Source organism: Choloepus didactylus, chromosome 20, assembly GCF_015220235.1.
Source record: "Choloepus didactylus isolate mChoDid1 chromosome 20, mChoDid1.pri, whole genome shotgun sequence".
Classification (NCBI taxonomy): Eukaryota; Metazoa; Chordata; class Mammalia; order Pilosa; family Megalonychidae; genus Choloepus; species Choloepus didactylus.
Genome location: NC_051326.1, coordinates 19,932,190 through 19,949,233, shown reverse-complemented (window position 1 = coordinate 19,949,233; position 17,044 = coordinate 19,932,190). Strand labels below are relative to the sequence as shown.

At 35.3% G+C, this 17,044-nt stretch overlaps 1 protein-coding gene and 1 pseudogene across 1 annotated transcript in view; one reads left to right on the top strand and one right to left on the bottom strand.

Annotated features, from left to right (window-relative positions):
• ADAM2 (ADAM metallopeptidase domain 2) overlaps positions 1-7,002 on the top strand; it is a 149,942-nt gene extending 142,940 nt beyond the window's left edge. The window contains exons 19-21 of the mRNA XM_037812774.1: positions 1,518-1,677; positions 2,708-2,770; positions 6,912-7,002. Coding sequence (XP_037668702.1) covers positions 1,518-1,677; positions 2,708-2,741 — 194 coding nt within the window. The 3' untranslated portion in view covers positions 2,742-2,770; positions 6,912-7,002. The remainder of the gene's footprint in view (positions 1-1,517; positions 1,678-2,707; positions 2,771-6,911) is intronic.
• Positions 7,003-7,430: 428 nt separating this feature from the next.
• LOC119516422 lies at positions 7,431-9,730 on the bottom strand (annotated as a pseudogene).
• Between the last annotated feature and the right edge of the window lie 7,314 nt (positions 9,731-17,044).

The window sequence follows — 17,044 nt, the reverse complement described above, 5'->3', positions numbered from 1 at the left end:
CAATATCTGTCATGAACAGCAGAGATGTAAATACGTAGATCAAGGTATATATGTCTATCTAGAGAGAGAGCATGCATCTGGACAATTGAAAGTGAATCACTACCATTCACCAACAAAATTAATATATATATATGATTGTCTCATGTGATGCAGAAAATCATTTTATAAAATTCAATACCCATTCCTGAATTAAAAATCAAATTCATCAAACTACTAACAGAATAAAACTTCTGCAATCTGATAAAACTCCACAGCATTAAAAAAAAATAAAAATAAAAAACTTCTGCTAAGGTTAAATATATGACCTTTTTTTCCAATAAAATTGGGAGCAAGGCAATAGAATCTGCTCCCACCATGTCTGTTCAACATTATACTAAGTCCTTAGAAAAGGGCAATAAATAAAGGGCATAAAGACTGGAAAGAATGAAATAATACTGCCTTTATGTGTGTATGATTAATTACATTGAAAATCCTAAGGAAACCACAAAAGCACTTATAGAAATTATCAGTATCTTTTGAACAGTCAGAGGAAATACATCAAAATTAAAAAATCAGTTGTATTGCTATATAATAGCAATAGTGAATGGAAATCAACTTAAAATCAATGTCATTTACAATACTATCAAAATGCAAAATATTAGAATAAATCAAAAGATGTTCAAGACCTTTACAAAAAATACAAAGAGATGTTAAACATTCAAATAATTGGAGAAATATTTCATCTATTAGAAACCTTGATATTGTTAAGATGTCAATTTTCACCAAATTAAATCTATAGATTAAAAAATCTGAATCATAAAAGAATGCATTTTCTAAGAAATTGACAACTGGATTCTAAAATGTACATAATCAGTTTAGAAATATATCTGCTAGTGTATGGTTAATTGCTGTTTCAATAACAATGCTTTTAGTGGGGAAAGAAAGTAATTTCAAAGCATTGTACAGAGATAACTGGGTATCCACTAGGACGAAATGAACCTCAAGATCTCAACATGCTTAACAACTAATATGAGATGTATCATAAATCTAAATGTAGAATCCAGAACTATAAATCTTCTAGCAGGAAACAGTAAATTTTTTCATGACCTTGTGGTAAGCAAAGATTTCTAGGATAAGATGAAAATACCTTTCAAAGCAATAAAAGAAAAGATTTGAACTTCATCAAAGTTGTATTATTATGTACAATATTTCTTACTGAAAATAGAGTATTGGAAAACATCCAGTTCCTACAAGGATCACAATTTAATTCTTATCAGGCAGTCCTGAAAAGACACTACTCAGAATAGAAGGTTCTCAATAAAAAAGCAAAGGATAGTGCTATTACATAGGTGGCTAAAAGTATCTGTTTAGGTGTACTTACTTACGCTATCAGCTGATTTATTTCAAATAAAACATGTTAATTATAAAATTATAAAATAGTTTAAAATTTTTTTATTCTAATAGTCCAGTAAAATTCAGAAAGTTCTTTATTGTATTCTTGATTATTACTTTCAAATCTCTGGTATTTTGTTTCCTAGGTAGAAGCTACATTGAGAGAACTTACGGATACAAATCTGCAAAATGGCAGTTTTACTTACTCATTCCTTTTTTCATTATTCTCGGTGTCCTGATTGCTATACTGGTAAAATTTAATTTCCAAAGGAAAAAATGGAGACAAGAGGAATACACAAGCGATGAGTATATTGATTTTATATTTAAGAAATATTGCTTTTATAACATATTGTCATATATAGTAACTGATTAATAAATAACATCAAGGTAGATTAACCAGTAATAATTCAGATTTAAGTTTGTCATTGTATAGAAATTTGGAGTTTAATATATTAATGATTAATGTAATGATAATGAATACAATTTTTTAAAAGGCCATCAATTTCAATTTTAACAATGACGTGGGCTCTCTTAGGAGTAAAATTAAGTGGAACTAATTTCTAAAGTTTACCTAACTCCTTTATTGTTTGATTTTAATTATTAAATATGTATTAGGCACAATTATCTTTCTTTTTAGTATTTATACATTCCAAAGAATTATATATATTTATAATTTTAGTAATTTTAGTAAAAGGTTGCAGGAGAATCCAGAAGAGTGGTTTGAACTTTTTGCAGTTAAATAAATTGAGCACAGTTTGCCTGTTGTGGGAAAGATTAAAATATGTAATGTATAAGACTGAAAAACCTAGGTTATAGCTATGGTTCATCTACAGAAGATATGTAATAAATATTTTTTATTAAAACTATGGATATATCTGAAAATATTTTTAATACAACAAATAGTTAATATAATGCAGTTAATTCTTAAATATAGTAAAGGAATTTTCTTATATTGGATATACTTTATTGTGAAGACACTTGTATCAAATATTTTTTTGAAAAAGTGCTAGTAAAATTAATGGAAATAAATAGGGCAGAAAATTACTGACAAAAGATTAAAGATACTTTAATATTATTATGAATATGAAAATGATGAGAGTTTATTTTCTGGTAAACATATATCTCTGTGCTTTCCCTTATATATGGGGATGAAAAGAGGTATCAGGAAACTTGGAGAAAGATGTTCTCAGTGGTAAGATAGTCTCAATTAGTGGCTGCTCTCAGGTCTCAAGCAGGGATTCAAAAGTGTTTCACCATTTATAGTACAGAGTTTTGTAGAACAACCTTTAATAAAACATAATTTTAATTTACCTGTTTTTACTTTTAAATAATATAGGCAATTTGAAAGTGATAGTGAACCCAAAGAATAGTCTGCACAAAGAGAATCCATGATACCACAGTAAGTTTCAAATATTTTAAAGTGGAGAAAGAGAAAGAGAGTATTTAATGTATTTGAAAATATAAACTATATATTAAACAGTGATATTAATATAGCTGCATACAAAAATTTTACTTGGATAATATATTTCAATATTATAAGTTATATGATAGACATGGTGATGCTATAACATTTCAATTTGTCACAATCTAAATTTTTAAAAAATAGTTCTTGCAGTTAATTTTTTCAATTTTTGGATAAAGTTGAATTCTTTAGAGTTCATGTACTCATAATATCTATTAAAATTAAATTACAGGATAGAAGTATAATTCATAATAATTGCATGACCCTTTGCTATTTGTTTAATTAACCATCATTTTAAATTGGTTAGTAATACAGGTGACGTTTCCCTTATTCATTTTTCCAGAGTAACTACATATGATGGACAGAAAAAAAAATGGTAAAGAAAACTTCCCAACCTCCATTGCCTGGGATTCAAAACCTACACATTGTGGTTTTAAACCAACAAGAAAACATAGAACAGTCCTATATATGTATATATATATTTTTTTCTCCAGTAAATAATTTATTTTTAAGAAATGCGTGTTTATCAGTTTTTGTAGTTCATATTTCTTGTTTCTTAAGGTTATCTCACATTAATTCTGTTAGCCAGTAGGCTTTAGATAAGGAAAGGTTATAATATAATAATAAATATGATGTCATAACAAAGTCCACTGTTATATTTTCAATTGCAATGGTATCTTGTTTATGCAATGGTTATGTTATGGTCTGATAGTCTGTAACTAATCAAAACAGATTTATCCTAAGACAGAAAAAATTCTCAACTACATACGGCTTATAAAATCACATTTGCAAATATATAAGGGTTCAAAGTAAGTGGTGGAAAAATACATACCATGTATATTTCCTAAATACATAGGAACTTTATACAAAAGAGAGCTGATACAGCTTTATTAATGCACAAGGAAGACTTTAACACTAAAAAGCATTAATAGAGATGAATATATCATAATAAAAAGGGTCAATCTAGGAGTAAGATAGACTAATAAAAAAGTATTACATTTTTAAGTTGCATGGCTTTTAATATATCTTCAACATATAGGAAGCAAAAATTAACAGTACAAAAAAGAAATAGAAAAATATCAGTGAGAGATTTGAACAACATGATTCACAACCATGGCCTATATAATGGTTAATTTTATGTGTCAACTGCACTAGCCTGTGGTGTCTGGTCAAACACTAGCCTAGATATTACTGTGAAGATATTTTGTAGATATGATTAGCTTCTGCTATCAGTTGGCTTTAAGTAAAGGAGATTACCCTCAATCTCCTCATCCAGCAATTGAATTACTTAAGAGCAAAAAGCTACAGAAGAAGAAATTCTGACTCAAGACCACATCAACTCCTGTCTGAGTTTCCAGCCTACCAGCATCCCCTACAGAGTTTGGACTCAAGATTTCAGTATCAACTCTTGGCACCATTTCCAGCCTTTTAGGTTGAATTTCTTAATCTGATGAAAGGAATAAAATGAAACAAAATATTCACAAAATTAATATTGACTTGTAGATTCCCCTCCTAATGTTGCAAACAAGTTACTTACTATTATCATATCTAAATATTTAATGGAAAATCCTAGTCAGTAAAACATAGCCACAAAAAGAATGAAAAAGTAAACTTTGAAAGAATCCTTATTCCAAGACAATTATACACAGAGAACATTCAAAAGAATCTACAAGTAAAATATTATAGTTACCAAGCAAATTTGGAGAAATCATTGGATATAAGGTCAGTGTACAAATATCTATTAAATTTCTCTAAAAAAGAAAAACATTAAAAGCATATGATTTGTGCCAGTTTGGATGTTTTATGTCCCCCAAAATGCCATGTTCTTTGATGCAATCTTGTTGGGCCAGATTTAATAGTGTTGATTAGATTGGAATTCTTTGATTGAGTGTTTTAATGGAGATGTGACTCAATCAACTGTGAGGGAAACGTTTAATTAGATAATTTCCATGGAGGTGTTACCCTCCCCATTCAGAGTGGGTGTTAATTGGATCGCTGGAGTCCTATTGTTCTAGTTTGCTAATGCTGCAGAATGCAAAACACCAGAGATGGGTAGGCTTTTATCAAACGGGGTTTATTTCACTACACAGTTACAGTCTTAAGGCCACAAAGCATCCAAGGCAACACATCAGCAATCGGGCACCTTCACTGTAGGATGGCCAATGTTGTCCGGAAAACCTCTGCTAGCTAGGAAGGCAGCTGGCGTCCGCTCCAAAGCTCTGTCCTCAAAATGGCTTTCTCCCAGGATGCTCCTCTCCAGCAAGCTTGCTCCTCCTCAAAACATCACTCACAGCTGCACTAAGTTCCCTCTCTTTGAGTCAGCTCATTTATATGGCTCCACTGATCAAGGCCCACCCCGAATGGGCGGGGCCACACCTATATGGGAACATCTCATCAGAATCATCACCCACAGCTGGGTGGGGCACATTCCAAGCAAATCTAACCAGATTAGATTTGTAGTCTGCCCCACAAGACTACAAAGATAATGGCATTTGGGGGACATAATACATTCAAACTGGCACAATGCCTTTACACAGAAAACAAAAATTAGTATTAAGAGAAATTAAAGATGACCTTAATGAATGGAGAAATAAACTACATTCATGAATTGGAAGAACCAATATGGTTTTAAATCTCAGAACTTCCCAAATTTTGTTTCATATATTTTGAAGCTCTAAAATGGGTTTTATAAAGATTTTGAGTATATTATCTTCCTTCTAAAAGTCCCCATTATCATTGTTAATTGTCCCTGTTTATATTTCCTATTTTTGTGTTTTGGATGGAGTTATCGCATACTAACTGAGCTTCACCAGATTTATTGCAGAGTTTGAATGCTCTATCTTTAACCATTTGCTTTTTTATTTGTTTACTCAGAGGTTTCCAACACATTTTATTTTGCTGACCACAGTTTTGTAGCTTCTGAAAGCCAGCATCTGCACATAAATTCCTACAAAATGTCCAATCAGCTTCAGTTGTCTAGCAGCCCCCACGTCCTGCACACTGTGTGTGTGGCTTCATCTCCAGGAACACTGGGTAAAGGCTGCTGCCCATGGGTTCCAGGGGGGCCACAGCTTCCAGGAGCGTCATCTTCCCTGTGGCTTTTCTTTTGTTAACAAGTTGACTGGTTAGGCAGCTCTGGTGCCTGGAAGCAGGAAGCGTTTGGAAACTTGCAGAGACAGGATGCTTTCTCTTTCGTGAAGACAGACCCTCATGGATCCAGTGCGCTCATGCTTGATAACAGGGGCCCCTGTAACTGTCGAGTAGGCCAAAATAAAAGAAAGCTCTTTTGAGTAACACAGATGAGCACCTTTTTAGATCATCTGTTTGTTCTAGAACTACAAAATTTGAGAAAAAATGGTTCCATGAAAGACAAGTTTTATAGAACTGAAATCTAGTTTTCCACCAATAAATTGTACTTTGGGCAAAACCCTCCCAGTGCTTCTAAAATAATACTAAAAGGGGCATCTGATTATACAAGATCAATTAAAAAATTAGATATTTATTTGAAAAACATGTCAACACATCACAAAAAGTATGCACCAAAAAAAGTGTTAGCACAAAGGACAAAATAATGCTGAGAATTTGGCTAAATAGCTGCTGATTTTAAGAAAACAAAAGGCCTGAAATCACTATGCAAAATATAAAATGTATTAAACAATACCATGCACAGTCTTTATTATTGAATATATTAAAATTATTTGCATAGTTAATTATAACTAAATGAGTATTATACAAGAGTTCCCTTTCAGAGGGGCAGTTCCTTGTTGCACTATAGAACATCTAATGACATTGCAAAAAGTATCCTTTTTTTTTTTAATCAGCAAGGAAAATAGTCATTGATATTACTGCAAATACCTGAAAGACTACAAAAACAAAAAGAAAATTTCTATTTTGTCTTCCAAGTGCTTTCCATGCAGAGTGAAGCTCGTGCCCTGTGTAACTGAAAGCACTAGTGGGTACTGTCCTAGGTCAGAGATGCTCCTGAGTGGTAGGACTAGAGACCCAAGGCTCACGGAAATCATGCAGCTCTCCTACTAACGGGATACCACCGTATCGCTGATCGGTTTTGTCTTTCCAGGATACCGTTCAAGTCAGCGACAAACAGATAAAACTTCTAATGATAAATAGACACAAAATGAAAAGATACCAACTGCGGTTTGACACTACTCTCGGTAATGTCTGTGTCATGTGAAAGCACCTTTGGAAGAGCCTGCCGGCAAGAGATAAACATCTAAATAGTCAAAATGAATCAACAATATTGAATAACAATATAATTCTCAACTCAGAAGATGCCTCAAGATTAGGTGCATCTTCGGTTAATGTAACAAGAAAAGAAGGCAATGGACTCTGCTTTATTAATTGTATCCACTCACAAATTGACCTCAAGTCACCGTCTGTCACAATGAGATCGTTGTGGTTTACAGTCTTTAATTGAAGTAAGGGTAAAGGAGTAGATCTATGTAAAAACAAAACCAGATTGCTAATGCTGCCCTGGATTAAGAGGTGGTGGCCGGCGTGGGGTTCATTCTCTGAGTGGCCACCTGTGGGACCACTTCGAAGATTCAGGGCTTCTCTGTGATTCTGTTATGTGGTTTTCCTACTCCACAATCCCAATTATCCATGCTCCGTGGCCTTCCCTGTACTTGGGGGACTGGTTCTCTGTGCAGAACTGCGCGGCCTGCTTGTGCAGTAACCAGATCAGAAGGCCTCCTGACGTCTCCAGGCAGGTCCGATGCATGAGGCCGAGCATGTTCCCGCAGGCCTTGCTCACAGCTGCATCTTGGCCAGGGTGGGGAGGTTGCGGATTGCGAATGACACTAGTTCCTCTGCTTCTTGGCCAGACTCTGCCTGTGGTCCAGGATCCTGAAGCCCATGATGTCAGTGGCCGCATGGACATTGAACGTGTTCATGATCCCTGCAGCTGTTCTGTTGAGCCTTGCCATATTCTTCATTGCTTCTTGGTATGTCAGCTCTACGTCTTCCTGAGTGACCACTAGTTTAATTTTATTCCATTTTTCAGGGATGTCCAGCCACTGGTGCATAGCCACAGCCACCTGCATGCCCAGGGGTTTGGCCAGAACGAGAACATCTCCTGGCATGCGTTATCTGGCATGATGAATTTGTTGGGCTGGCAGAAAGTCATAGTGACTCCCCCTAAAACAATCCAGGGAGTTAATGCTGTTTGACCACTTGTTACTGATGTCCCTGCTTCTTCCGCATGTCATTAAATCCCTGTATAATCAGGGGCATCACTTTATCCCTTTCCTTGTCCCCTGTCTTATTGTTGACCCCAAGGAGCATGAGCATGTTGTGATAGTCTGTGACCCCCATGGCATAGAGGTAGCTGAGGACATTGGCATAGGCTATTCTGTCCATCAAGTAAGGGTCATCTACAACAGGGTAAACGTAGTCCGTGGCCTGCACCAAGGAGAGGCAGCCGTGCCTGGGGAAGAGGGATGGATGGATGTGGAGATGGCGCAGTGCGGGGTCGGGGGTGCGTCCTGGACAGGACTGGCCGGACCGATGACTCTGTGTGCCAGCGTGCCTACCATTTGTTTTAATATTTAAAATGTGTTGTTTTTAAATCCAACCTGCTAATCTTAGTATTGTATAGCAGTCAAATGAATGCACTTAATGAACTTACTGATGATACTCAAATTTGGCTCTGAAGTAATTTTCTTTTTAACTGTACAACTGTACAACCCACTTGACTGTTTCTTTTAGAGCATGTTTGTTGGTAAGCATTCTCAATTTTTATTTGACTGAAAAAATATTGTTATTACACCTTCATTTTTGAAAAATATTTTAATGGAATAGGTTATATTGATTTAGCACTTTACAGATGTCATTATGTTGCTCTCTGATGTACAATACTGGAAAATAAAACTTCCTTGATTTCTTAATGTTCCTTAGCTTCCCCTAGACTCTCCACAAACAGTGAGAATTAGATCTTTAGCCTTTATCTAATTAATTGCTCTAATCTGAAAGGACAATAAAACTTATCATTTCCAGAGAGGGCTAAATGGTTACAGCTAGGACTAGTTTCCTAAATTCAGCCCCAAGGGGTGTGAGGAACTTTATCTCCCTAGATATTTTCATGTCAAAAGTGATGAAGTGGCAGAGCATGAAGATATCCTTAGATCATAAAATCTGAGCCATGCAAGGCAATTTGGCTGCTCAAGATACTTTATTTGCAAACCAAAGTTTGGAGGAAGGCAGAAACCCTTTCAGGAGGGAATGAAGACAGCTGCCTCCTTCCCCTTTACAAGCAGGGAAAAATCATTTATCTCATTCCTTGCCTATGGAGTATCAGGTCACTTGCACAGGAAAAATTCCTGTCGACTTTAATTACATTGCCCCAGGAGTAAGGACTGGGGCAAGGAGGGGACAGGGAGCTTTTATTTACTGTGAGGACTTAATAATAAATCTGTTTCTGATCTAAAACATCTTGTGTTAATAAAGATGAATATTAAAAACTCCAAAATAAATTTTGATTTAGTCAGTTCTCAGTCTCCTTAATGGTCCTTTGAGAGTAGTGATGTATATTTGTTCTCTGATTTGAAGAATTCCTATTCCCTCTTGGCTTTCATCTTTCCATGATGTGATGAGGCTGGTTTAAAGCATCTACACTGCCTGGTGTTTGCAGGGCATCTTGAATCTGTGGGTTGATGTCTTTTATCCCTTTTGAAAATTTCTTTTATCTCCTACCTCACTTCTGTTTCGACCCCAGATTCTATCTATCTCCTTTCTGTCTAGGACTCTATTTTCCACATATCTCTAACTTATGTTTGCACTTATTCTTTTTATTTGAGGGCTTTAGATTAGATATGTTCTATTTACCTGTGTTCCAATTCCTTTAGGCTTATTCCGCTGTGGCTTTTCTACTATTAAAGCCATCTAATAAGTTCTTAATTCAGATATAACAGTTTTCAGTTTATGAATTCCAGTTGATTCATCTTATTAAATTCCAATCTGGTGAGACTTTCAAACATTTTGTCTCTGTTTTCTCAAACATCTATATCATACTGAATTTAATTTGCTTGTAAACTATAATATATGGATCATTGGTGATATTTCTACTGTTTTTTATTTCAGTGTTTTCTTGTGTGGTTCTTTCTTTTGGGATAAGTAGAAAATGTTTGTTTTTGTTATTATTATTAATGCCTGATGTTGGGTATAAAAATGTAGAAGCTGCCGATAATATTGATTTTCTCTAAGAAGGATTAACCATTCTCTCTGCTTGGAATGGTTATAGGAAGTTGCCTTTTCAGTAAGACTCAGTCTACCTATTTTTTCCCTGAGCCTCCCAGATACTCAGTTGAATGCTTGGTTGCTCACCAACCATCATGAGCTCTAAACCTATTCTTTGACTTGCAAAAGCTCTGCTCTAGTTTTAAGTCTGTCCTTCTAGGTTGTCTCCCAAACCATATGTGGCAAAAAGAATTTGGCAAATGTTCTGAGGCATGAGGCAGGCTCACCAAGTAAATGCCTAATTCTCTCTTGCTTTTCTGTACCTCCTGCCCAGCACTGGCCTGCTATAGTACAAAGCTTAGCTTCTCAGCATCTTACCAATGCACAGAAGGTGCAAATGCTGTGATTAAAGTACCAACAGAAATAAACTCACAAGTACAAGATCCTCTCCTCTTCAGAGTTATAGGCTTCTAGTTCAGTGTATCTACATTGAGTTCAAAGATATGACATTGTCTTTTTTTCTGGTTTTTCTATTTATTCCATCTCACCAGAAAGTAATATTCCCACTATAAAATGATATATAAATTTAATTCAATTTCCATACATTCTCAACAGATACATTTTGTGGAAAGGGAATAGGTTGATTTTTAAATTAATATAAAATGTAGGCAGTCCAATATAACCTAGTCACACATTTAAAATACAAATGCATTTGGAGGACATACATTTGCAGATATCAAGGTTTATATTACCATCAAAGTATGTGATGTTTCGAGGCTAAACTAAAAGGCCAATGTAGCATACAAAATGAACATTTGGTTAATCAGAGAGCCAGGAATACACAGCATTGGTGAAGTCTTTTAAGTAAATGGGACTGGTTCAATTTACTAACAGTGTGGAAAGTAAACTCTCCTATTTATGTGTTTCAAATATTCATAAACAGTAAGTTCAGATGGATTGAAGAATATAATTAAAGTTGTAGACAAAACAGTCTTCTGAAAAATAACACAGAAGAATGTCTTCATGACCTTGGATTAGGCATAATTTTCTTTAGCATGACACAGTCAGCAGAAACAAATTTTCAAATGAAATTGGCAAATTGGAATATATTAAAGCCAGGTACTTCTGTTCATCCAAAGACATTATTAAGAGAGTGAAAAGCAAATCACAGAATATGAGAAGACATTTGAAACACATAAAACTGACAATGGCTCATGCAGTATATATAAAGAATGACTAAAAAAATTACCAAGAAAATTTTAGGAAATCCAGAAGACCAGTGAGCATGAAATGGAGCAGCAAGTTCAGAGAGGTGATAACTGCTTTTGGATTGCAGTAGTGGTGGAATAAATGTATCAAACTTATCTTCCCAGAAATAATATTTATAACTTCTGGACAAAAATAAATCTATAATCATAATGAAGAAAACCCATAGGGTTATATTAATGAATTTAGGGAAAGGTATTTGATCAAATTTATTATCTATGATTTTAAAAAAGCAAATAGAAGGAAACTTCTTTAATCTATAAAATATCATACTTAATTTGGTGGAAATCTGAAAGTCTTTCTTCTGAGATTGAGTTAAGAGGTCTCTGGAACTTTGGGTATCTCTGTGACACCTGAAACTCAGAACTAGAGCTCGACAGATGTAAATGTCAGTATTAGCACATACAGCAACTGTTTAAAAGAAAAAAAAAAAGCTGAAAAAGAGCCCAGACTTCAATTAGTGATATGAATGAAGCAGATCCGGTTAAGACTAGGGCAAACTGGGCCAAAGGGTAAAGGTTGAAACTGACTGTGTTTTAAAACTTCCTTCCATGTGAGACCAAGGGAAGAGATGTCTATTTGGTGCAGGATCTATATTTTCTAAACAGTATAACTTTATAAGTCAGTTTGTTCAAACACCACAATTACATGGAACTTTGAATAGGAAGTGAGATATGGTAGTTTGTATAGGTTAGAGTGAAATAGTGACACATCCCAAAGTAATTTGGGCAGAGAATAAAAATATATTTGCAGGGCCCCCCTGAGGGGCTGGGGATGAATGTGGAAGTGTTGGACTTCCTCACCTGGACTGTTGCTGATGTTGTCACAAACATTGAGGGCTGGTGGTTTGATGTGCTGAGCCCTCTATCATGGGACTTGCCCTTATGAAGCTCATTACTGCAGAGGAGGGGCTAAATGTGCATATAATCATGCCTAAGAGTCTCCCCCTGAGTACTATTTTGTTGCTCAGATGTGGCCCTCTCTCTCTAACTAAGCCACCTCAGCAGGTGAACTCATGCCCTCCCCCCACTTGGGACCTGATTCCCAGGGGTGCAAATCTCCCTGGCAAAACAGGATATGACTCCTGGGGATGAATCTGACAGAAAGGAGCACGCAAAATGAAATGAAATAAAGTTGCAGTGGCTGAGAGATTTCAAATGGAGTCAAGAGGTCACTCTGATGGACATTCTTATGCACTATATAGATAACACTTCTTAGGTTTTAATGTATTAGAATAGCTAGAAGTAAATACCTGAAATTATCAAATGCCAACCCAGTAGTCTGGACTCCTGAAGATGATTGTATTACAATGTAGATTACAAGGGGTGACAGTGTGATTGGGAAAACCTTGTGGATCACACCCCCTTTATCTAGTGTATGGATAGATGAGTAGAAAAATGGGGACAAAAACTAAATGAAAAATAGGGTGGGATGGGGGGGATGGTTTGGGTGTTCTTTTTTACTTTCATTTTTTATTCTTATTCTGATTCTTTCTGGTGTAAGGAAAATGTTCAAAAATAGATTGGGGTGATGAGTGAACAACTATATGATGGTACCGTCAACAGTTGATTGTACACCATGGATGACTGTATGGTATGTGAATATATCTCAATAAAACTGAATTTAATTAAAAAAAAAATGAGTTAAGGGTACTGTAACCAAATCTGCTTAACATACCAAAGGTCATAGCCAGTGCAAAAAATAAGCGAACAAAAAATCCACAAATTCAAGGCAAAATGTAAAAAACCCAAAAATGTACAGATGCATTTTTAGAATTAAATCAAGTGAATTTAGGCTGCTGGATATAATCAGATTGCATTAGCTTTCTTCTGCTTCCTACCAAACAACCTCAAAATGTAGTAGCTTAAAAAAAGCAAAAAATAAAAAATAAAAAAAATAAAAAAAAACTTGAGCTCGTAATTCCGCAGATTGATACTTCAGCCTGGACTCCGTCAGACGGCCCTTCTGGTGTTGGCCCTGACTTTTCTAGGTGGAGTCACTCACATGTCTGCAGCCCTCTGTTAGGCTGTTGCTTATAGATAATGCAGTATATGCCCTATAGTCATCAACCTATTGATGCACCTCCTTCACTGTAAAATGAGTGCAGTTTTAGTAAATCCATTGTTAGTAAAACAGGTATTCTGGACACCCTGTGATGGTGGTACTGACAGGCATTACCAGCTGGAAGGTAAACTCATATGTATAGTAGATGTCCAATAATGACAAAAGTTACTGCCACCACCAGGAAGAAATGAATCTAACTAGTCAACAAATCAAGTTTCTGGTTGGTCTCAAGGGAACCATATCAGGGGTTCACCACTGACATTAGAGATGATATGTTGGGAATTACAGCAGTGGCATTAGTTAGATCAGCAATGAGGAGAGGGAAAATATATTGTTTGTCTCATGCCTATCCTTCATCCATGAATCCAGGGCACTCCGTGTAAAAGCTTCAAGGTCAAAACTGGCTTACATCCTCTATCAGTCATCTGCTAGGCTAGTTGTTGAGTGACTCCTATGCAGTACATGTTTACTGGTGCAGATTCATGTAAGTGAAACAGATGAGCACAAGCCCATTCACATCTCTCTACTTGAGACCTCCTTGGCTATGGCCTAATATTGATCCCTGCAGGTTCCTGACCAACCATTAAACACAATTGCTTCTGGTAGGAGTCCATGTATGTCATGAAGTCATTTCCCCCTCCAGACAAAGTTACAAAGAAATGTACTATTCACATTTCTGACAACCTTGGGATTTCATCTCAACAACTTCTTCAGAACCACTCTTTGATGGAGTGTAAATGTAGTAATGTAATCTCAGTTGAAACAAAGATATTATGCGGTAGAAGTCAGACTCCAGTCATGAGACAGAAACCACAATAATTTGAACAGAGGAATTTTAATATAAAGAATTATAAACTGGTAAAAGGTGAAGGACTATTAAAAGGAGTAAAAGAGAAGTCTGAAGAACAGAGTAATAAAAATGTAGAGAGACACTCCTAACACTAGGGTGGAGAGAGAGTATCTGAGGAAGGAATGTATTTCTAAAGGGGTGGGGCAGGGGATGCCCACCTCTAGGCTGAAATTCAGACCTCAACAGAGCACATAGTCCTACTGATGGTAGAGATGATTGCTGGATGATTCCAGACCACTGCAATGAAATCATTCACAAATAGTTTCCTTTATCCTCAGAAGATGCCTAAGAATAATACCCAGGCAGTGAATACTGACATATTTGGATGAGTTATTCTTCCTGGAAAACTTAATTGCACGTTAAGAAAAGGAAATAAACTTTTCCTTTTCCATCTTCTCTTCACTAACAGTCATATGGTCCATTCATATAACACTTTTTAGGTGTATAAAACTCATTATATTCCTATAATCAAACAAAATCCTTTGGGATGTTTCAAGTATTATGTTTCATGATACAAAAATCATTTCGGGGTGGGGGGGATATTTGAACCATTGGATAACCTATTGAAAACCACAGACTCTCCTTGTAAAAATGCACAAACATACATAAAACACAATGCTTAACATTTCAAAAGTTGATTGTTCTCTCTGAAGCACATAAACTACAGTTTAGGAAACTATGAATTAATGTAAGAAAAAAAATAAAGTGGAGTCCTTGCTGACCAGTTCATGGGACAGGTCTTATTAGTTGGTTCTTACAGCTAAAGATAAATGACAAGTTATCCTTTCTTTCTCTCTCTTTCCTTCCCTCCCTCCCTCCTTCCTTCTTTCCTTCGTTCCTTCCTTCCTCCCCCTCCCGCTCCCCCTCTCCCTCTCCCTCTTTCCACCAGGGACATATCTGGTGAAATTTCAGACAGAGAAGTATGGTAGATAGTTTCTGGGAGGATATTGCACACCATTCAAAGCATACTACATAGGTGAATATGTTTTCATTAAATGTGGATCTGATGAGGAAAGATCACCAGGAAAACAGTATTGCTCTGGTTTGGTGAAAAAAGAAAAAAAAAGAAAAAAAAAAAAAAACACACACAGTGACTATCAGTATAGTATATTAAGGCAGAGAACACAATTATTATCCAGAGAAAAACTGAAGCAATCCTTCCTCTATTCAGCCACACATAATTATCTCATAACACAGGGAATTGGGGTCATCAACTGATCAGTTACTTAGGGTCCAGTTTAAGATTTTCAAGAAATTTGAGGTCTCAGAAAATTCAAAATAATTTTGCCAAGAGTTCTCACATAAAATTATAAATTCTACTCATAAAGCTATGCAGAAAGAATTATATAACATTTGGCAAACATAACATTTTGTCTTTGTTTTTCCCATTATAGATGTATATGTATAAAGAGCTTTTTCTTTTTCTTAAATGGAATTGTCTTTTAACAAACATTACTCAGAAATCGATGGTTTCAGGAAATGCTGTAAAACTAAATCAAAGACCAAATTCTACTTAAACATTTGAAGTTTACTATCTCACCATTCAATTTGTTCTCAATCTGATAATTGATAAATCTAATTTCCAATGTTATTATGTATCTCTGGTCTACATATTGGATGTTTCAATCATTACCTCAAGTGCAGTATGCTTCATAGTAAGTTTATAATCCATTCCTTGAACTCCCTTTTGGAAAGGAAGAGAAAATGGCTCTGTTCTCCCTAAAAGTGCATATTATATCCCCATTCTTTCAGTTATCCAGTTTAACATCTTTTCATCTTAATTCATATTATTTTTTGCAATTGTCCAAATGCACATTCCCACACTTGAGACCTCTCTTTCATCCTCCCCTGTCACTACACCTCCCAGCGAGATTGTATGAAATACCTGAACTGGTTATCAGTTCTAAAAATCAGTTCTCTTCACCTATCTACCAGACTATATTCATGAACACCACTTTTCACATATCAAACCATTAACAGTCACTGTTTATTTCAATCATGCAAAAAAAAATAATGTATATATATATATAGCCTGTAATTGTATGCTAGAGATACATACTATCATTTGGGATGCAAACCCTTCATAACATGGCTCCATGCCTTTCCAATTCACCATAGCAACAAATTCTAGTTGTTATTAATCTGAGGGTATTTTTATTTCACCTTCTTATTTGAAAGACAGACATAGAAAGGTATGCATATAAGATTCTATGTTGACAGTTATTACATTCAGCATTTTGAATATGACCTCTGGCCTCCATTGTTTCTATAGAGAAGTCCACAGTTAATCTTATTGGAGTCCACTCTTATATGATGAGTTAATTTCCTCTTACTGCTTTCAAAATTTCTCTTTGTCTTTGTCTTTGTCTTTCAACATTTTTGCTGTGATGTGTCTGTGTATGGATCTTTTTGAGTTTATCCTATGCATAATTCATTGAGCTTCTTGAATGGTAGATTAAAGGTTTTCATTACATTTTGTTTGTAATAAAGTTTTCAGCCATTATTTCTTCACATGTTCTTTTTCTGCTCTTTTCTTTCTGTTCCCTTCTGGACTCCCATTACATGTATAATGGTGTGTTTAATAGTATCCCACCTTTCTCTGAAATTCTTTCATTTTTCTTCGTGTTTTTCTCTCTGTTCTTTGGATTGTATAATCTCTGTTGTCTACTTTCAAATTTTCTGATTTATTCTTTGGCAAGTTCGTATCTGCTGTTCAGCCCCTCTAGTGAATTTTTCATTTCAGTTGTACTTTTCAACTCCAGAATTTACATTTGGTTATTTTTTTTAATCATTCATATCTTTTTATCAATATTCTGTATTTATAAGGCATTGTCATCAAG